Here is a 19701-nt window from a genome sequence, read left to right on the forward strand (position 1 = left end):
TGGCGCCGGGAAAGCCCCCGGGGGGACGACGCAGAAAAACAGCGCGGGAGGAAAAGAAGGAGCACAAAACGAGGAAAAAGGGAGGCGCTCCTTTCCCGACCGAACGCCGCCCTGTCCGCCACCCCGGGGGGCAACTTCCGGGAGAAAGGAATGGGGGAAATTCTTTTTTTTTTTTGTGGTTTGGTGTCCTTCGGGTTGGCTGTCCCGGTCGGAGTGTTTCGCTGGACCGCGAAGGTGATGGGAATGGTATGGTTCCCGCGGTCGTGGCGTGTTTTTTTTTTTTTTTTTTGTGTCGGCGTTCGGCGTCCGTGGGGTGTCACCCTGGGGGGTGGCGTGGTTTGTTCTCTGGGTTTCCCGACGTCGTTTCGCTGCGTTTTGCTGGCCGGGTGTCTGGCTTTTATAGGGTTTTTTTTCTTTTTTTCTGTGTCTTGGATTTGTTTGTGCCCCCTTTTTTTTTTTAAATAATACGACGTAGTCTTTTGATTTGTGTTTTGAACTTCTGCTCTATCGTAAGCTGCAACTATTTGATTTGTTATGTTATTTTGGTTACTTAATTATTTCTTTATTTTGTTAAATAAATAAATAAATAAATACATAAATAAACAAATAAATAAATACATAAATACATAAACAAATAGGACAAAAAATATACATATTTATTTATTTATTTGTTTATTTGTTTGTTTATTTGTTTGTTTATTTATTTATTTATGATGTTGGGGTGGGAAAAGAGGTATCGAATTTCTTTTTTTTTTTTCCTTGCCAAGCATTGACCTTTTTTTTTCAAGTTCTCTTTTTTATTGGTGCATCTTCAATATATATATGGATATTGGATCCTCATCGAAGGAATATGAGGAGCTGGGCTGGCAGAGGGTGAAAGGTGTCTTTTTAAAGTAATTTCTTGATAAATTTCCCAAAGGAATATTTTTCCAAGTTTTTTTTTTTTTTTTTTTTACTCTGCTGGGGTTTTCTGATATTGGTAAAGTTATTAATAAATTACCAAAAAACAACTACAGGAGTTTATAAGCAGCGTGAAACCCCATTTGTTTTCTGTTTTTTTTTTTTCGAGGTGGGGAAAGAGAGTTTGAAAGCATTACTGCTTTTTGTATTATTTGGTGATGATTTTACTTTTTGACACCCATGTATATCCTAGGATAGTACTTTAATGTTTTTTTTATTCTTTTACTTAGCATTCTAATATTAATATGTTTTTATTTCTGTTTTGCCATGATTCTATTGCGAGGATCATTATGCGTGTCACATTTTATTTCTTTTTTTTTTAATTTTTTGTTACCCAAGTGCTAGTGAGGAGAAGCAGAAACTGTTGGTGGGGTTTAGTTCTGTCATTATAATGCGGTTTACAAACATTTATCTAGCGCCAACATTATCGAAGGCAACAAGACTTCAATTAGGAAACATAAAAACAGAGTATGGCTATGTATCAACTGCAGCTGGATCGCAAGAAAAATGGGGCTTTCTCTTTAAAGCTAGAAAGTATCCATTGATCAGTTGCGGTTATTCAATTTGTTTGATCTGTCTTGCCATTGGTGTTATAGGATCATATCAGCAATACCGTGATATGGTGATTATGACGGAACATATTTCGTATGAAGATGTTCGGGACCGCTGTCTTACGCCAATTCCTGGCTGGGCGCGTATCCGAAATGTTCAAATAGCTAGCCCTCTTGGTCCGATGACTTATCGTGACCCCACTCCGCTTGATTGGCTTCCATTTGAGCTCAAGCTAGGTTACGTTAAACAGGCTTCTTACTAGAATTAATAAGCTGTAGTGAGTTTTTTTTTCTTTTTGAATGGGATGGGATTAGTGGGCGGGAGTTAGAATGGGGGAGGGGGCGAGTCGGGTGCGGAAGTGATAGAAAAAAAAACAAAGTAGCAAGTGAGGTAACGTCGTAATGTTTGAATTGCTGTAGAAGATAGTCCTTTCTTATTTTCCTTTCTCTTCTCTTAAAAAAAAAAGAGAACCAAAGATTTTTTGTTACCTCTCTAGTAAATTACTCGATGTAGAAATTTTTTTTTCTTTTTTTTTTTGAAGCTCTTGTTATTTAGTTTTTTCTTTTGTTCTTCTTTCGTATATTGTTTTTAAAATTTTAATTTACTTCTTTTCTTTTTTCTTTTTTACTTTCTTTTTGTAAGGAATAAAATGCCTGTAAAAGAATCAAGAGACGAATGTGTCATCCAGTTTCGTGCGGGAAAAATGGTTCTTAAGGATGGCAAGGTTGAACCAGACAAACGTAGAGGAATCCTGACTTTTTCGAAAGATTCAAATGGGGAGGCGAAAATGACATGGGTATCTGGAAAAGATGAAGAAGAATACAAGCTTCCAAGTGGGCAAGTGAAATTCAGTAGGGTAGAAAAATGTACTACTGGAAGAGTCTTACTGTTTGATTTTGGTAATGATAAGTCTCCTGTATTTTTTTGGCTGCAAGAAAAATCTACAGATAATGATGCAGAGTATTTTTCTACAATACAGGAATTACTTGCTGAGAGTCGACAGGTAACTGGACGTTCTCGAGCTGAGCTTGAAGATTTCTTCCAGGTTATTCTGCGGAATATGGGTGTAGAAAGGGAGAGAGATGTGAGCTTGGTAGATATTTTAGGGTCAACAAAACTTCTTGAGGCATTACGCGAGGATCCAGCTTTTTTTATGTACAGACTCCATCAGTTTCTGCCAGAAGGAACTGATCCTACTTCGGACATTGTGGAACAAGTAAGAAATCCACAGGTTTCTGCAGCAGCATCCTATTTAACTACAGCTCTTCAAACCCCTGACGGGTTTCGCGGACTTTGCACATCTTTCGGAATTAATGGGAAAGGTTCAGGTGTGTTGGGATTCCTTAATGGTTTGATGAGACAAAGTAAAAAATAGGCTTTCGATCCTCTCAGTTTTACTATGGAGTAAAAAAAAAGTTTTTTTTTCTTTTTTTTTTTTTGGTACAGATTAGCTTTGATGTGATAATTTTTCTTGACTTATGAATTAATATATATATATATATATATATATATTTGAAAATGCGATTAGTAGTATGAGGAATTATCTTGAGATTTATAGTGGTCTTTTGTCGTTGTTTTTTTTTTCTTATTTTTTTTTTTTTAAATCTGCAGGACGGCCATACACTCTTCCTCTCAAATATGCGTTTGACAATTCCTTTTCGCTTAAATGTGCTTCCTGATGCCCATAGGTATGCACAGGCGACCTTTCATGAAGGTACACATCGTCAAGCTCCTGGTGATTCCACCCCTTGGAGAGACGTGTCTTCTCCTTTAAATAGGATAAAGGTATGGTGGCTAGCTCCAGCGGCAAAAGGGAGTATGATAGCTGCTTGGTGTATAACACTAGTTCTTGGAGCATATTGTTTTTCTATTCAACAGGATGCCAAAGGAACTTATTTGCTTAATAATGTTTTGCTTCGTAATTTGCACGAAGAGACATTACGAGCAGATGCCAACCAAGAGCGTGCAAAAGATTTGCAGAAAACTTTGAAAACTCAACTTGAAGAGGAAGCAGAACTTAGAAAAGGGAAGTTAAGGGTTGTCAAACAATATGAAGAATTCAGTGATAACATGAAAAAAGGATTAGTAAACTATGAATTGGAGCTTTCACGTGAACGGGCGAGAGCTGATGTTGTACACGAACGCAATCAGGCGTTAGTTGATGAACTAATTAAAGTTCGTCAGGAACTTTCTTTAGTGAAGAAAGAAAATGTAGCTTTAACAACAGAACTTCAAAAGTTGCAAAAACTATCGAAAAAATTTGCGTGATTTTATTTTTTTTATTATCTGGGAATAGAGATTATTAAAGATTTGTAAATTTACTTTGGTTACATTCCCCCCCCCCCTAAAAAAAAAAAAAGAACAAGAACAATAAATGAATAAAAGAATTCCATAAAGAAAAATGAAAACTTTTATTCTTTTTTTTTTCTTCTTTTCCTTTATCTAAGATTTTTTTAAAAAATAATTCTTTATTCTTGATCTGTATTAAATTTCCGAAAAATAAAGGGTGAGTATGTTAGTTGAAGGGAGTAATGAAATAATTAAACGACACCCACGAATGATAGTGAAAAGATTTCCTATTCGACCCTTCTTTGAAAAAACTACAGTACAAGACACCTACAAATGGCCTTTACGTGGTAAAAATGACACAGTCACCTTTGTAAATTTGAATACACAAGGAACTCAGGTGGAGTGTCTCTTGCGCTCTAACAGATTGAAAGATAATTTGACAACGTACGAAAATGATTATATCAGACCAAAAAATTCCCCTCCTCTTATCCTCCATAAGTCGCCGTCAATAAATAAGAAAAAACCAGCGGATTTTCGTCTTGAAACAAACACAACAACCTATAAAGAGATGAACCTTCCATTGATGAGTGCCCTTCGTTGTAATAAGGCGGTTTATGTGATTCCAGTAAAACCCCCCAGAACTTTGCCAGACCCGTATAAATTGAAGGTTTCTTCGGAATACAAAAGTTCCTTCTCGAAGAAAAAAATTGAAATGGAAGCTGCATCATCAAGAACTCCATCTCCTAAAGGATTTACTTTCAAAGGAAAAAGTACAATGAAAACCGACTATACATACAAGAAAATTCTTCCACGCATTTTATCTCCCAAAAAAAAGGGGGTATTATCACCGGAAACGCGTGACTTTCGTACTACATACCGTTCCGCACACAAATAAAAAGCTCTCTTCGGCGTATTCTGCTATTCCTTCTTGCATTAAACTCTTGAGACGTAAACGTAACTGATACATGTTTTTTGCTTTGCTTGATACATTTTCTTTAAAAAAAAAAAATAAAAAAAATGTACATTTTTTTTTTTTTTTTTTTTTTGCGGGAATTTGGGTTGGCTTTCCGTTTTTTTTTTTTTTACTGAGGTTTATTTTTGCTGAATTTCTCTATCCTATATACTTTATATATACACGTAATGTGGTAATTTTAGCTTCTGTTGGTATTTATTTATATACATTTTTTTTTTCTTTTTCCTTTGTTTGATTTGCTTTTGATTTCCTCAGAAGTCCGAATATCTTTCTTTCGTTTTTTTTTCTTTTTCTTTCTTTCTTTCTTTTTTTTCTTTAATTGTTTTTGGTTTTATTTTTCTAGCGTTAGAGGGATGATTTCCACTCTGGGTACGTGGGATGAAGGGATTCGTGCTTTTCTAAAAAATGTAAGTCAAAAGGGACCAGAACCGTGGGACATGAGTTACGAAGAAAGACGACGACTCACACTTGAGCCTCGTGTTTTGCGGCAATTAGAATTGGAGGATGAATGGAAGGAGACATGTATGGAAGGGATTTGGAATGGAATGCGTCGCTTTGCACGTCCAATGGAGGATTACAAGTTATCAGAAAGTCGTTTTTATGAGTATTTGTTGTCAATAGGTATTTCTAGTGAATATCTTAAGATTAGACTTTTTCAACTATTTCGAGTTGAACCTTCTGCTGAAATTGATTGTCTCCGCGTTTGCAAGGCTCTTTATATGGGATTAACCGATGAGGGCACCTCCTCAAATTTCCTTACTCATTGCTATAAGTCCCTCCCTTGTAGTCCTCTCACTAGTGAAGTTGATCGTTCTGCTGTATTAAAGGCTTATGAGCAGCAGCAGCAGCAGCGTCTTACAAAGGAGCAAAAAAATAGTGCAGATTTGAGAAAACAACAGTTAGAAGGTGTTTTGAGTTTTTACGAAGACACAGATGGTGTTGTCTTTGATATTGATGCTTTTAAATCTCTCTTTTTTGAGGCTGGATGGCATTTATGGGCGAGTAGTTTTGTTAAACAAATTTTTGAAGCTGCTGCCAAGTACTTTAATAGTCCATATGGTTCTTTCCCTGTAATTCCTTTGCGATGGACAAAAATGGCAGAACCCTTACCCTACAGTCGGGATGTAGTTTACGATGCTGATTCGCTTCTGCTTCAAAATATCGAACTGACAGGAAAGGATAACATCGATATGAAACAAAAAGGAAAAAAGCGTCGTGGACGCAAATCCCAAAAAAAATGAAAAGGGATGTAAAGTATTGCTTTTTGTTTTAAAAATATACTCGATTTTTTTTTTTTTTCTTTTATCTTTGGATACTGGAAGAGGTCTCTTGTGTTTCACTGAGTTTAATACATTATTTGGTTTTATTTTTATTTTTTTTTCTTTTCTTGTGTTTTTATTCGTTTTTGGTTCATATATCCCCTATTTGTTTTATTGGTATTACTTAGTACAGATAAGCCCCATGCAAGATTACAGAGCAGAGATTCAGTTATTAGCACGAGCGCATCAGTATCGGCTTCATCCTTTTGCCCTTAAAGAGCTTTCAGATTATGTTGCTGGTTTGGGCATAGATGATGAGAGGCGGCGTGAGACACTCCGAGAACTTTTTGCACTTTTCCATAAATTATGCCTAACTGATCGTTTTATAGACAAAGAAAAAATGCTCTCCGCTATAGCGCAACAGTCTGCTAAAGATAGAAGAACTTCTGAAAAGGGTGCCCCTTCTGTTATTCCTATTTTATTGGACGAAATACCTCGTGTATACATGGATGAACGAAGTGGTGAAATGAAGGTATTGTCATCTAAAGATCCAGAGGGTAATCGTTTTGGTGCACTCCGCCAACGGTATCTGTTTGCTAGGAGACGTTGTCTAAGAAGTGGTTTATTTCGTCGTGATCTTACTAAACAGTCTTTAGATGGTGATTTACCACCCCTGCTTCCAAGTATTGCTCTTGAGGGAATAGATCCTTCTGAAAATGTGGCAGTATTGGGAATGATTATTAGGCGTCTTAACGAAATTCACTTGGAAGATTTATATGGATGTCTTAAACTCTTCTTACGTGAGGATATACAACCTCCTTTGGGTATCGTGGGAGATGGTTTTCTAGTTATAGTAAAAGGGCAGTGGTGTAATGGTCGTCTAACAGTTAACAGTATTGATTTACCACCAGCGGAAAGACGTGAAAATACTTTACGAGATATTGGTTCTAATTACGATCTTTTTGGACACTCACCAGCAGATCTCACAGCAGCATTTATGCAAGAAAAAAGTTCTCTTCAATCTGTAATTATAGTGATGTCGCATATCTATTTAGACCAACAATCTACAATAGAAAAATTAATTATTTTCTTTAGGGAAATGCAGAATCGAACAGAAAGTGAATTAGCGGATACTACATTGGTTATGGTAGGTGATTTCTCTTCAACTCCACTTCATTACGAGGATGTTTCTCACCTTCCTGAACCTTTTGAAGGCTCTGACCGCTACAAACTTCTTCTGGATACCCTTGCGACAATCATTACGACACATGCACCAGGTGTAGCTCAACACACACAAGTTATACTTGTTCCTGGACCAAATGACGTTACAGGTTTACTGGGTGTCCTACCTCAGCCTCCTATTGTTAGCGTATTTGGAAAAACTTTACAGACACGACTAAAAAGAGTGGTTTTTGCACCAAATCCTTGTCGTTTGCGTTTTTTCACACATGAAATTATAGTTTCACGCCGTGATTTTTTTCGATCTTTACAAGAAAGTACTCGTGGATTCGATTGGTCTTCTTCAGAAGAGGCCAGACATGTCACCTCATTTGAAAAAGTTGCTAAAACCATTGTTGATGAAGCACACTTAGCACCTGAAGTTAAGGAAAGCATTTTATGGAAAGTGGATGGGGCTCTTTGTATGCCGACCCTTCCTCATTTGTTAGTCCTTTGTGATAGTACAGAACAGTGGGAATGCACATACAAAGGGGTGCGTATTGTTAATCCAGGTTCCTTCTCTCTCGCTGCAACCTTTCTGTGGTACACACCTGCTGATGGTGAATGCAGTCTAAGCAGCGTCGAGCAGTAATCCCGATAGAAGTAAAGAAAAAGGAAAGAAAAAAAAAATAAAATAAAAAGTATATTCACACATAAGGAGAATGCTGAGTGTGCATAAGTGCCGTTTTTTTTTTTTTTTAATTCTTTTTCTTTGTTTTTTTTTTCCCGTTAAACAGAAATAACTCTCTCATCAAGAGAAATATTTCCATTATACGAAATAAAAAAAAAATATTCCTTCTTCTTTCTCCAAATTTGATGAATTAAAAAGGGGAACGGTAGTTTTGTATGAAGCGTGCACGCCAAGCGTATGAAGAAGGGACTGAAGAGCGACGCGATAAAATCGTGAACTTCATAGAGTCCCTGCAGTTCTCTGTTCCACTTTACCGTCTAAGGGAACAACAAGGACGTAATCCTTGCCCAAAATGTGGTAAGCGTCGGCAGTATTACTGCTATGATTGTCTTATTGTTGTTCATCCAGAGAGTCACCCACCCCCTCTCTCGTTGCCGTTGAACGTATATGTGATACTTCATCCTGGGGAGCTGCGTGGGAAAAGTACCAGTCTGGCTGCTTCTACCATTTCACCAGATTTGCACATTTTGGAGTACCCGGAGGTGCCTGCAGATTTAGAACCCGAGTCGACACTCGTGCTGTACCCGAGTAGCCAGAGTACAGAACTAGGCGACATAAAAGACTTGAATTCTTTTAAAAATGTTATATTTATTGACAGCACATGGCAACAAAGCAAAGCTATTGCTCGTGATGAACGTGTACACCGGTTCAAACATGTACGAATCAAATCACAGACATCCCTTTTCTGGCGGTTTCAAAACAATGATCCGAGTTACTTGGCAACTGTGGAAGCAATCTATTACTTCCTGCGGGAATTTATTACCCACAAGAATCAGCGCTCTGGAGAAGGACCACCATTTTATCATGGAGAAGTGGATGATCTGCTCTTTTACTACATAAATCAGTACATCGCAGTACAACAGCGTTACAGTCACGATAGTACAAAACAATACACGACGAGACACTTTGACAGTTACATTCTTCCCAGCTCCTCGTGGGATGATCTCGTAGCACCACCACCACCACCGCCGAAATGAAGAGGGATATTGATAGCAGTAGTAGTAGTGGTAGTGGTGGTGGCGGAGCTTCAGTGATTCAAGGGTGTGGTTCCCAAGAAAGAGAACAAATAATTTCCGTGTAATACAGGTCCAATTCCTGTTCGTATGGCATGTTTGCAAACATGCACACAAAGAAACTCAAAAAAAAAAAAAAAAAATCACAAATACAGACCTTCTTTTTTTTATTTTTTATTTCCATCTTATTTGGATGCTATGACATTATTATTATTTATTTTTTTTTCCTTATCTTTCTCCTGCTTATCTTTATTTTTCCTCTTGAATAGCCAGGGCTGATGCCGCCAAAGAAAAAGCCTGCTGCTGCTGCAGGACCAAAGGCGAAGCAGGCTACAGGTGATGCGAAGAACAAAAAGAAATCGACTGGTCCTTCAAATACTGATGTAGCTGTAGCTCCACCACCACCACCACCACCTGACGGACGAGAATTGTGGCTGGCTACAGATGCTCTACAAAAGACTAAGGCAATGCGCAACTATTTTCAACTGGAGCGTGATCGTATAATAGCCTTTTGGGAGATATCAAAAAAACAACTAGAGGAGCTCAAGACGCTTCTCCGGGAGCGTGAACATGAGAAAGCAGAAACTGAAGAACGTCACGAGGTTGAGAAAAAGGTGTTTAAACAAAAAATAAGGCATATGATGTACGAACATCAGCTTCAACTTGCAGAAATGACTGGTGAAGCAGAGCGAACACTTGCCATACGGGAAGAAGAGTACCGCCAAAGGGAAAGAAACGCAGGTAGCGAAATACGAGATGTTAAATTAATATTGCGAGAGCAAGAGAATGAGCAACGTGAAATGGCTTCTGCTCTTGCTGCTTCTCATGACAAGGCAATTGCTGAGCAACAAGTTTCTTTTGAGAGAAAAATGAAAGAAATGCATCTCATGTATGAAAAAAAGACGAAAGATCTTCGTGAAGAAATGGATCAACGTCGACGTGAAGAGATTGGTCTAATAGAAAAACGACAAGAAGACCATATTGCCGAATTAAGAGAGGTACACGAACGTACCTTTAGAGAGATGAAAGAGTACTACAGTGAAATTACATCAAATAACTTGGAGACGATTCGTACTCTTAAGGATGAAGTTTATGCTCGCAAACGAACTGAAGCACATAACGAAAGGGCTATGATGGATGTTGCACAAAGAAATAAGAAACTTACCGAACCGTTAGCTAAACTACAGAGACAAAAACGAGAGTTGGAGCAAGATCTTGTTAACTATTTAACTGACAAAGAGAAGCTTCGAGCAATGAAAACGGAAGTTCGAGAAGGTGAACAAGAGTTGCGTACGCTTTCTTGGGAGCACGAAGTCCTTTCCCAGCGCCTTGCAAAACTAGAGGAAGATCGAGATATAATCCTCAACAGATATAACAACATGTTACAGGCGATCCAACAAAAAGCAACATTTCGCCGTGTCCTTATTCAGGGCAAACTAGAACTTGTCCAATCACAACTAGAGGGACGTGATGCCCGGCTAACGGAGTTGCTAAAACGGGCTAATATCGATCCTGAAAGTATCAGTGATATTGAGCATAGGGTGCGTGATTTGTCGCTTGAGAAAGACATTATGATTGGAAACCTAGAACATCTCCTTGCTCAACAAGCTCAAAAGCAGCAGATGTTGGTTTCCACTTATGAGGCATACTTAAGAGGCAATGGCATGTCTGGACTAGATAATACAGTGCAGAGTGAGTGATGTAAAGAATGTCTTGTGGCATTTTATGTACTGCTTTTTTTTTTTATTGTTATTACTTTTCCCCTTTTTTCTTGGACTAGAGGGGACTGAATTACTTCATTAAAGAATTTGAGTGGGTGTATCTACCCCACTATCTTTTGAGAATATTTTGTCTTTTTTTTTTCTTTTACCTTCTCTTAAAAAAAAAAAATTATTCTATACTGCTTTTAATCTCTTAAAGTCTGAGGAGGAATCAATGCCAGTGTATGATGTGGCGGCTAAAAAGAAACGCCCCGCTGGTGCTTCGTCAAATGGAGCTTCAGAAGGCGAAGTGAATCAACATGAAACGAAAACCAAGAACAAACCACTGTCGAAAGAAAAGGATGAGGGAGTCCAGGAGAGTCCTGCGGTGGTGGAGTTCAGCGAGCCAGCGCAGTGGGTGGAGCGTATGGCGTTAACTTCCACGAGGTCGTTACCCGCCGATCTAAACGCCGATGATGATCCAAAGAGGGAGGAGGCCTTTATCCAGCAAGCGCTACTCTCCGTGGCGAGGGGCTTATCTCTACTGGAGGAGGCCAATGTGCCGTGGAAGCGCCCTGCCGATTACTACGCGGAGATGTATAAGAGCGATGTGCAGATGAACCGCATTGCGGAGGCCATGGAGAGCTCTAAAGCACGCATTGAGGCACGTGCCCACCGCCGAGCGATGAAGGATCAGAAGAAGTACGGAAAGGAAGTTCAGGCGGAGGTGCTGCGACAGCGGGCTAAGTACAAGAGGGACATGGGTGAGCGCATCACTGAGTGGCGCCGAAAGAGGAAGGGTAACGGTGAGTTGCGTGACATTCTCGATGATAATGAGAACGATAATAACACAGGAGGACGTGCAGCGCGGAAGGAAAGAGCACCACAGGCAAAGAACCTCCGCCCTGGTGGTGGTAGAAGTGCAGGAAAGCGGCGACCAGGGAAGAACGCACGCCGTAGACAATAAAAGAAAAGAGAAATCTGAGATTCTGTGAATGTTTGTATATGCGTGTGTGATAGGTGGGCGGCATCTCGCCGCATTTTCTGTGTCTTACTAAATGAAAAAAAAAAAAAATACCGATTAAGAAAGGCGAGAAAAAAATGGATAAAAACGCAGATACCTCTCCATTAGATGGTTATTATTATATATGTTTTCCCCCGTTTTTATGATTTCTTGTGTGTGTGCTCTTCTTTCACCCCTTTAAAAAAAAAAAAAAAACTTTTTATTATTGCATACCTTCTCTCTCATTGATATTTGAAGTTTTACTAAATTAAGGCACAATACAGAAAAACAACGAAAAAACAAAAACAAAAAACAAACAACAACATCAACAAGAGCAGCAAAAAGGAAAAGTGAAAACATCAGTGGTAGCAGTAGCAGCAGAAGTAAAAGCAGCAAAAGATGACGTCTCGGTGGCTTCCAGACTATGTTGTTCACCATGGAAAGGAACCCATGAGCTACAGTTCCACCAGGGGGAAACTATCCAATCCATACGACTTGGTTACAGAAGATGCAGTTATCGCTTTGTATGAACGGAAGAGCCGCACCCTGTCAGAAGTTGTCTGTGTCTGTAACAGGATTCCAAAGAAGTTCCGGGGATTTGAAGATGATATACCATCCGAATTTGTTCTAAAGTCTTCTTTGACACAATTGGGAGTAAATGCTGAAGATGTTGATATTAAGCTTGATAAGGATTCTTTTCGGGCTGAAATACATCTTAAACTTGTGGCACTCTCGCCCCTTGCTGTGCTACTTCTGGATTATGTTGGAGAAGGAGCTTATATTGGGAAACTCTTCGCAATTGAAGCAGTTCGTAAGGTACATAAAGTGGACTATATAAATCGTTTGCTGGATACATTAAATCAAGAGGGAGAACAATTACTTACCTATGGTAATACCTCAAAGCCAAACTGGGAACTAAAAATTATTGACGGACGTGTCGTTGCATTCCTACCTATATTGTTGGGAACTGTTACATACAGTGGTGAAATACACGGACTTCTCCCTACAATTGGATTGGCACTGAAAAAACGTACAAAATACAAGGATCTTCTTCGTCTTCATCAAGAATTTAATGATGATTACACCCGTGTTGCACCACCTAATGGTATCCTAATGGTTCGTGGCTATGCTATGCACCTTAGGACACTTTTTGGACGTGTGGTGGATGAGTTTCTTCCAAAAGGTTTAAAGTCAATGAGTTCTCGTGTTATTGAACCAGATTCGAGTTCTACACGTAAAATGCAGGATCGGACATTTGTTTTCTACGGGAATTCTACAGAAGAACTTACCCATGTTCCTATTGAGTTCTTTACTTTGGAATCATATCGTGAACACGTACCGTTTACATTACGCAAAACCCTTTCTCAGCGATGTGGATGTAAAGCTGATGTTCTCCGAGTTTTTCGAACAGCTCCAGAAGGTAATTTTTGTTGCTGTACATACATCAGTAAGGGTGGACAATTCAATGAATTAACTCCAGAAGATTGGGTTACAGCAGATCCAAAACCGTTGCCTTTCGTGGGTTATACTGATCCAGAAAAACAACAAGAACTTGCACAGCAAGCTGTATATCAAGAATGTGAATACGGTATTCTCTCTGCTATTGCAACAGGGGATATTACAAGTGATGGAGTTATACTAACTCGTTACTTTCCTTCTCCATGTCTGAAGTCACTTATTTTGTCTTGTTCTGTGGGTAAAAAGGTACGTGCAATATTTTTTACAAAACCTTCAAGACATCACGGTGATTTTTTCAGTCAAGATGACAGTGCACTCTTATGTGACTTGAACACATTTGGTATATCAGTTTTTTATGTTGATGAAAGACATGGAGATGTATTTCAATTCATAAGACGTCGTGATCGTGATTCTGGAGTATTTGTACCTTTGGAAAGAAGACAAGAATATCTAATTGCTACCTTCTTTGGTGTGTATGGTTCTAATTTGGTGGAGGGTGACTTTGAAGCTGAGCTAATGTACCTACTAAACGGTATCCAGCGTCTCAGAGCAAACTGTGATCACCCTATGCTAAATCCGAACAAAGCACTCGCACTTGTTACTGGAGGTGGTCCTGGTGCAATGGAAGTGGGAAATCGAGTGGCCAGATCACTTGGTATCTTGTCATGTGGTTTGTTTGTTGATTTTGGTTCGCTTTCGCAAAAACCTGGTGCGACTATAAATGAACAAAAGAAAAATCCATATGTTGAAGCCTTCATGACTTATCGTGCAAACAAGTTGGTGGAGCGTCAGTCAGATTTTAACTTGGATTTCCCCATATTTCTGACTGGAGGTATCGGCACGGACTTTGAGTATGCACTTGAGGAGGTCCGTCGTAAGGTTGGCTCTGTGGCACCAAATCCGGTCCTTCTTTTTGGTACAGAGAGTTATTACACGAACAAAATTACAAGGCGTTATCAGGAGAACCTTAAGAATGGAACCATTAAGGGATCAGAATGGATCTGTACCATTCCATGGCTTGTGAACTCAGGTAAGGAAGCGTTAGAAGTGTACAAACGATTCTTTAGTGGTCGACTTCCAGTAGGCCCAGGGCATCCCGCAAACGAAAGGGGCTTTGTAGTTGCATCGGAATATTTCGCAAGTAATCCAACATAAATGTGTTCTGAAAATGAGGGTTCCCCGTCGTCTAAATGGCAAATGTACGTTTTCTTTTGATTTTTTGTTTTTACAGAAAATATTAAGGGAGTTTTTGCAATGTTTTCTTTTTCCTGTTTTCACGATACCTGCTTTTTTTTTTTCTTGTTTTCTTTATCACCTGGGGGTAACGTAAAGGAAATGAAAAAAAAAAAATTTATTTTTCCGCTCTTTTTATTCTTTTTTTTTTTTTTTCTTTTGGTTTGATCATCTTTGTTGCAGGTAAGTGGCACCACGAATTCCTGCCTTGGCATTAATCATCTTGGTTTATTTTTTATTTATTTTTTATTTGTTTCCTTTTACTTGAATGCTACAAACAGATTCGTTCTCTTTGGCTTGTGTATTTATGCATTATTTGCGTAGGTAAATTGATTTCTGTTTTTCAAAGTATTCCCCTCCTTTTCTTAAATGTGGAGACTTCGTGGGTGGATTCTTATGGGTTTCCTCTCTGTGGTTCTCCTCATTGTTGTGGCTGTTCCGGCAGCGTACCAACAAAATGCGGACCGTCGACGCATTTTTGTGGCTGTAATGATACCTGTAGTGTGGGTGATTTATCTCACTGTGTTCTACTTGTGCCTGTACCGACCCCTGCGTCGCAGTATGGAACTGTATAAACAAGGATGTAGTCATAATGATGGGGAAGCCAACAGCCATGCGTATTTCTGGGTCAAGGAACAGAAAAAACTTAACGAAGCCCTTAAACACCTTCGGGTCGATACAGAGAACTTGACGCGCCTGACGAGTAGATGGGAGTCCAGTTCCCAAAATAATTGGATGTTAACGTCTTCCGCGGTTTATGAAGTTGCAGATGACCATTCTTTTGGAAGCCCGGATATTAGTCAGCCAAAATGATATATGATATGGGGTAAATTACCCATCAGTGAGTATATATTTGTATGTTTGTTTGTGCGTGTGTGTATGTGTGTACGTAAGTGTTCCAGTTGCTATCGTTTATTATTATTTTTTTTTTTTCTCCTCCTCTTAGTGGTTGACGTGGTAATGGTGATTGTGGTGATCTACAGCTAAATTTTTTTTTATTATTAGCTCAGCTCGTTTGGATCGGGGGTCGAATCTTTTTTTCTTTCTTTTCTTGATTGGGGTTTCAAGGTAAGAACAAAAATAAGGAAAGCAAAAAGAGAGAAAGTAACAACAACAACAACAACAACAACAACAACAACAACAACGTGAAACCGGCAAAAAAAGAAAAGAACGAAACAAACAAACAAACGAACAAACGAGAGAGAGAGAGAAAAGGGTATATATAAAAAACAACAACAATAACAGGAAAGGAAAAAATAGAAGAAGATCAAAGGAAAGTAAAAGGGCAAAAAAGGGAATGCACTTTTACATAGCGGTGCTATTGTTAGGCATTGCGGGTGTATTATGTACTGGTGCTATTCAGGCTCACGCCTTCGCCTTCGATCTGCCGGCCAATAAACACCGTTGTTTCGTAGAGGAGGTCCCTACGGATATGGATATGCGGGTGGCCTACGCTGCACTGCCGGGGTATGCGCAGTTTCTGGATGTCACGGTGACGGGTCCAGATGAAACTTTGGTATTTTCAGCTAATGCACAAGATCGTGGGGAATTTCATGAGTTTATTGTTGACGGTGGAGATTATACAATTTGTTTTCACTCGCGTCTGGCGCAAGGTGCAAAATTATCGGATGGAATGAAACGTACCATTAGTGTGGATATACGTGTTGGAGCTGAGATAAATGACTACGCTGAGTTAGCTACAAAGGAAAAACTTCGTCCTATCGAGGTGGAGTTACGTGTGCTGGAGGATACAGTTCGCTCCATTCACTCTGAGTACTTATATTTCAAGGAAAAAGAAGCGGAGATGCGCAATGCGAATGAGGCTATGACGTTTAAAGTCACCTTATTCACTGGATTTATCATCGTTATATTTGTTCTCTTCTCGGCTTGGGAGTTGCGACACCTGAAGTCATACTTCAGGAAGAAACGACTTATTGATTGAAAAGTGTTATATAGTAGACGTTGTGCGTGGCAAGTGAACATTGGGCTTTTGTTGAGGAGGGTATGAAAACATAGAGGAAATTGAACGCTATTTGTTTTCAATTCCCACCTTAACTATTCTACATCATTCTATGAAAAATAAAAAAGAGAAGAAAAGAGACGTTACTGAGAAAAAAAAATCAATACTTTTGCTATTTAAAAAGTTAATGCGTGTTGGTACTGCTGCGTGTTTTTTTTTTTGCTTTAGCATGCTCAATTCTTTACTGCATACCTGATATGTTTTTTTTTTTCTTTTCTCTTTTGCTCTCTTTGTCTTCTTTTTTTTTGTTTGATGTAGCTGAAGGAATCAAGAGGTATGAACTCTGCTTTACTGTGTACTTGATTGTATGTGTTTCTAAATGCATGATGTACCTCTACATAAGGAGAGGGGAGTATTTGAAAAGAATCTCCTTGATGGGGTGGTCACCGCATTTTTTATTTTATTTTATTTTGTGATTATGATTGTTATTATTATGACTATTATTATTGCCACCACCCATTTGCTCTCCTTCCCCCACTTTTTTTTTCTTTTCTTTTCCTCCATCCCTACAGACGTTCTTCGCTTGACTTAACGTCACAGCTAAGCACAAGAGTATACTGTAGCTAATACATTTTTTTTTTTTTTGTAAATACTTACTATTTTTTTTTTCATTTTCGTTTACCACCACCAGGAGAGGAGAACGAGTTTAATGGCCACACTGGCCGGCACAGAAACTGCCGCGCAGCTCGCAAAAATACACCGCATAGCAAAAGCACTCAGTGAAGTCTCAATTTCCTCTCGCGCCTTCTTTTCTCTTGATGATAGCAAACTGAACGTATCAGATGAGTCTCCTAATGACACTGTGGCTATTCTGGTAAGACTCGGAGAAAGTCTTGCTACATCTGCAGCGATGCTTGCTAACGCTGTTGAATCCCAATTGGCTGAATTCTTTAACTACATGAGAAGCAAAGAAGCTGCTTCTGTAGTAGGATTACTAGAGAAACGTAGTATTGTGCCGATGGATTTTAAACTAGTAAGTAAAGAAGAAAGAATGTCCTTCTCTATTTCTCCCACTGAAACACGTCCTAGTGCATTAGGTACGTCAATGGTTAGTCGGGTACCACAAAATGCACCTTTGGCACTTCTCCGTTACGACCAACGAGGAGCAGCCACAACACTGCAGACATGTCTTTATGTTATGATGGAATCGGTTCTTACGCGTATCAACGCCAGCCGCGCTGCTATATATCTTGGAAACGACACTGAAAGACCTTCAGTGCTGAGACGTGTAGCAGATATTCACGGTGATGACAAGTTACCCACTGAGGTCAGTTACGCGAATACCAGTACACTTATTACAGTTGTTCAAGACAGTTTAGCTGTAAACTTTGATACCACCCAAACGCCTGATAACAACACGTATGTAAAAAGAATTCACAGACGACCCTATGAGGGCTGTATACGTCACCCTTTGCGTGTTAGAAGTGGAGTTGTACTTCCTATTGGTAATTATGGATGTGTGCTAGTAGCTGACAAGCCTCTTGGAGTGCCACAAACGTTTACATCTTTTGATGAACACCATGTTTGGGCTTTGGCAACGTTATGCGAGGGTATGTTCTCACGGTACCCACGTAATCTTTTTGTAGAAATGTCATGGTCTCCTTCACTAAAACTTTTACGGCAAACTTCCATCATGCCATCTATATCAATAGCAGAAAAAAAAGAAAGGACAGCAAGAATAGGATCAAACTCGAGAACATCAGTACCCCTCCTAGAATCGCTTCCCTCCGTACCCAAACAATTAACAATGCTACGAGTAACGGGGGAAAAAATAGGGATCCTACAAGACACACAAGGATTACCACGAACACATTTAACCCACGACAGTCTATTTCAAGAAGCAGGTGCGTACATACGTAACATAGAAATGCTATGGAAAGAATCTCTTAGCGAAGTCAATGACCTTCGACTAACAATTCGTAAATGTATTGGTGAAATAGAAGAAAAAAAATCTAAAATCACGGCCCTTGAGGCGGAAGTGCGCCGCTTAAATGCTCGCAGCACTACCAGCAGAACCAGTACAACTGTCTTGTAAGAATTGGAACATGTACAATATCTCATTTCCTTCATTATTGTTTTTATTAATAAAAGTCTTGCAACCTCAAAAGAGAAACGAAAAAAAGAAAACAACAACAACAACAACTGGCAAGCTGGTTTCTCTTCTGAAGAAATGCTATTCTTCTGGGGTCACAGCCCTTACTTTTCATATATTTCCCGCAACGAATATTCTCTTTATTTTTCTTTTCCTCTTCTTCCCTTCTTTCTTCTCTCGGTTATTTTCTTTGTTTTCCTTCACAGGATCCTGCTCAACAGCATGCCATTCGTCAAGGTTGTAAAGAACAAGGCGTACTTCAAGCGCTTCCAAGTGAAGTACCGCCGTCGCCGTGAGGGCAAGACAGACTACCACGCACGTCGCCAGATGGTCTTGCAGGACAAGACCAAGTTCGGCACCCCCAAGTACCGTCTTGTGGTGCGCATCACCAACCGTGACGTCATTGCACAGATTGTTCACGCAAAGGTTGTTGGCGACGAGGTGGTGATGGCTGCGTACTCTCACGAGCTGCCCCTGTTCGGTATTGAACATGGCCTGACGAACTACGCTGCCGCTTACGCGACTGGCCTGCTGGTTGCGCGCCGTATGCTGACAAAGCTCGGTATCGCCGACAAGTTCGAGGGCACGAAGGAGGTGGACGGTACATACGCGGCTGTCCGCACGAAGAGCGACTCACAGGACGACGACGAGTCTCGCTTCCCCTTCAAGGCAATCCTCGATGTTGGTCTCGCACGTACGACAACTGGCGCCCGTGTGTTCGGTGTGCTGAAGGGTGCCGTCGACGGTGGTCTTGCTGTGCCTCATCGCCAGAACCGCTTCCCCGGTTACAACAAGGAGAAGGACTCGTTGAACGCTAAGATGCACCGCGATCGCATCTTTGGCAAGCACGTTGCTGAGTACCTGAAGCAGGTGCGCGAGGAGGCAAGCTCGAACCCTGATGAGAAGACAAACCAGTTCTGCAAGTACATTGCGGCGAAGGTTGCTCCTGATACGTTGGAGAGCATGTACAAGAAGGCACACGCCGCTATTCGTGCAGACCCAATGAAGAAGCGGGCAAAGAAGGAACGCAAGGAGGGCGTTGCGCCAAAGAAGTACAACACAGTGAAGAAGACTGGTGCCGAGAAGAAGGCCGCCGCCAAGGCGAAGATTGCTGCAGTGGTCGCGAGGATTCGTGGCCGTGCGTAAGCTCGCATAGCTGTTGGACAACTGGAACCCATATAGTTGTTTATTTTTTCTTTTCTTGTGAGGTAATTGTTAAAATAAAGTATTACCCTATCCC

General features: G+C 40.0%; 14 protein-coding genes across 14 annotated transcripts; all 14 read left to right on the plus strand.

The window, feature by feature from the left end:
- Positions 1-1351: 1351 nt before the first annotated feature.
- On the plus strand, positions 1352-1774 carry TM35_000045220 (uncharacterized protein; the record flags this gene model as incomplete). The annotated part of the gene is made up of 1 exon (XM_029022716.1): positions 1352-1774. One exon carries the CDS (start codon positions 1352-1354, stop codon positions 1772-1774), a length of 423 nt encoding a protein of 140 aa, XP_028886374.1.
- A 387-nt stretch (positions 1775-2161) lies between these two features.
- TM35_000045230 (uncharacterized protein) lies at positions 2162-2887 on the plus strand (the record flags this gene model as incomplete). The annotated part of the gene is made up of 1 exon (XM_029022717.1): positions 2162-2887. The coding sequence occupies one exon, from the start codon at positions 2162-2164 to the stop codon at positions 2885-2887; it is 726 nt and encodes a 241-aa protein (XP_028886375.1).
- Positions 2888-3150: 263 nt separating this feature from the next.
- TM35_000045240 (uncharacterized protein) lies at positions 3151-3780 on the plus strand (the record flags this gene model as incomplete). The annotated part of the gene is made up of 1 exon (XM_029022718.1): positions 3151-3780. One exon carries the CDS (start codon positions 3151-3153, stop codon positions 3778-3780), a length of 630 nt encoding a protein of 209 aa, XP_028886376.1.
- Positions 3781-4069: 289 nt separating this feature from the next.
- On the plus strand, positions 4070-4696 carry TM35_000045250 (uncharacterized protein; the record flags this gene model as incomplete). The annotated part of the gene is made up of 1 exon (XM_029022719.1): positions 4070-4696. One exon carries the CDS (start codon positions 4070-4072, stop codon positions 4694-4696), a length of 627 nt encoding a protein of 208 aa, XP_028886377.1.
- A 431-nt stretch (positions 4697-5127) lies between these two features.
- TM35_000045260 (uncharacterized protein) lies at positions 5128-6015 on the plus strand (the record flags this gene model as incomplete). The annotated part of the gene is made up of 1 exon (XM_029022720.1): positions 5128-6015. One exon carries the CDS (start codon positions 5128-5130, stop codon positions 6013-6015), a length of 888 nt encoding a protein of 295 aa, XP_028886378.1.
- A 220-nt stretch (positions 6016-6235) lies between these two features.
- On the plus strand, positions 6236-7843 carry TM35_000045270 (DNA polymerase epsilon subunit B; the record flags this gene model as incomplete). The annotated part of the gene is made up of 1 exon (XM_029022721.1): positions 6236-7843. The coding sequence occupies one exon, from the start codon at positions 6236-6238 to the stop codon at positions 7841-7843; it is 1608 nt and encodes a 535-aa protein (XP_028886379.1).
- Positions 7844-8097: 254 nt separating this feature from the next.
- On the plus strand, positions 8098-8919 carry TM35_000045280 (DTW domain-containing protein; the record flags this gene model as incomplete). Its single annotated transcript, XM_029022722.1, has 1 exon — positions 8098-8919. One exon carries the CDS (start codon positions 8098-8100, stop codon positions 8917-8919), a length of 822 nt encoding a protein of 273 aa, XP_028886380.1.
- Positions 8920-9233: 314 nt separating this feature from the next.
- Positions 9234-10655, plus strand: TM35_000045290 (putative trypanin-related protein; the record flags this gene model as incomplete). The annotated part of the gene is made up of 1 exon (XM_029022723.1): positions 9234-10655. One exon carries the CDS (start codon positions 9234-9236, stop codon positions 10653-10655), a length of 1422 nt encoding a protein of 473 aa, XP_028886381.1.
- Positions 10656-10890: 235 nt separating this feature from the next.
- Positions 10891-11622, plus strand: TM35_000045300 (putative rRNA processing protein; the record flags this gene model as incomplete). Its single annotated transcript, XM_029022724.1, has 1 exon — positions 10891-11622. One exon carries the CDS (start codon positions 10891-10893, stop codon positions 11620-11622), a length of 732 nt encoding a protein of 243 aa, XP_028886382.1.
- Positions 11623-12057: 435 nt separating this feature from the next.
- Positions 12058-14271, plus strand: TM35_000045310 (uncharacterized protein; the record flags this gene model as incomplete). The annotated part of the gene is made up of 1 exon (XM_029022725.1): positions 12058-14271. The coding sequence occupies one exon, from the start codon at positions 12058-12060 to the stop codon at positions 14269-14271; it is 2214 nt and encodes a 737-aa protein (XP_028886383.1).
- Positions 14272-14718: 447 nt separating this feature from the next.
- Positions 14719-15162, plus strand: TM35_000045320 (uncharacterized protein; the record flags this gene model as incomplete). Its single annotated transcript, XM_029022726.1, has 1 exon — positions 14719-15162. The coding sequence occupies one exon, from the start codon at positions 14719-14721 to the stop codon at positions 15160-15162; it is 444 nt and encodes a 147-aa protein (XP_028886384.1).
- A 484-nt stretch (positions 15163-15646) lies between these two features.
- TM35_000045330 (COP-coated vesicle membrane protein gp25L precursor) lies at positions 15647-16291 on the plus strand (the record flags this gene model as incomplete). The annotated part of the gene is made up of 1 exon (XM_029022727.1): positions 15647-16291. One exon carries the CDS (start codon positions 15647-15649, stop codon positions 16289-16291), a length of 645 nt encoding a protein of 214 aa, XP_028886385.1.
- Positions 16292-17018: 727 nt separating this feature from the next.
- Positions 17019-18404, plus strand: TM35_000045340 (uncharacterized protein; the record flags this gene model as incomplete). The annotated part of the gene is made up of 1 exon (XM_029022728.1): positions 17019-18404. The coding sequence occupies one exon, from the start codon at positions 17019-17021 to the stop codon at positions 18402-18404; it is 1386 nt and encodes a 461-aa protein (XP_028886386.1).
- A 279-nt stretch (positions 18405-18683) lies between these two features.
- TM35_000045350 (60S ribosomal protein L5) lies at positions 18684-19607 on the plus strand (the record flags this gene model as incomplete). Its single annotated transcript, XM_029022729.1, has 1 exon — positions 18684-19607. The coding sequence occupies one exon, from the start codon at positions 18684-18686 to the stop codon at positions 19605-19607; it is 924 nt and encodes a 307-aa protein (XP_028886387.1).
- Positions 19608-19701: the final 94 nt, after the last annotated feature.

The sequence above is a fragment of the Trypanosoma theileri genome (assembly GCF_002087225.1).
Source record: "Trypanosoma theileri isolate Edinburgh chromosome Unknown TM35_Tth_4_V1, whole genome shotgun sequence".
In the NCBI taxonomy this organism is placed as follows: Eukaryota; Euglenozoa; class Kinetoplastea; order Trypanosomatida; family Trypanosomatidae; genus Trypanosoma; species Trypanosoma theileri.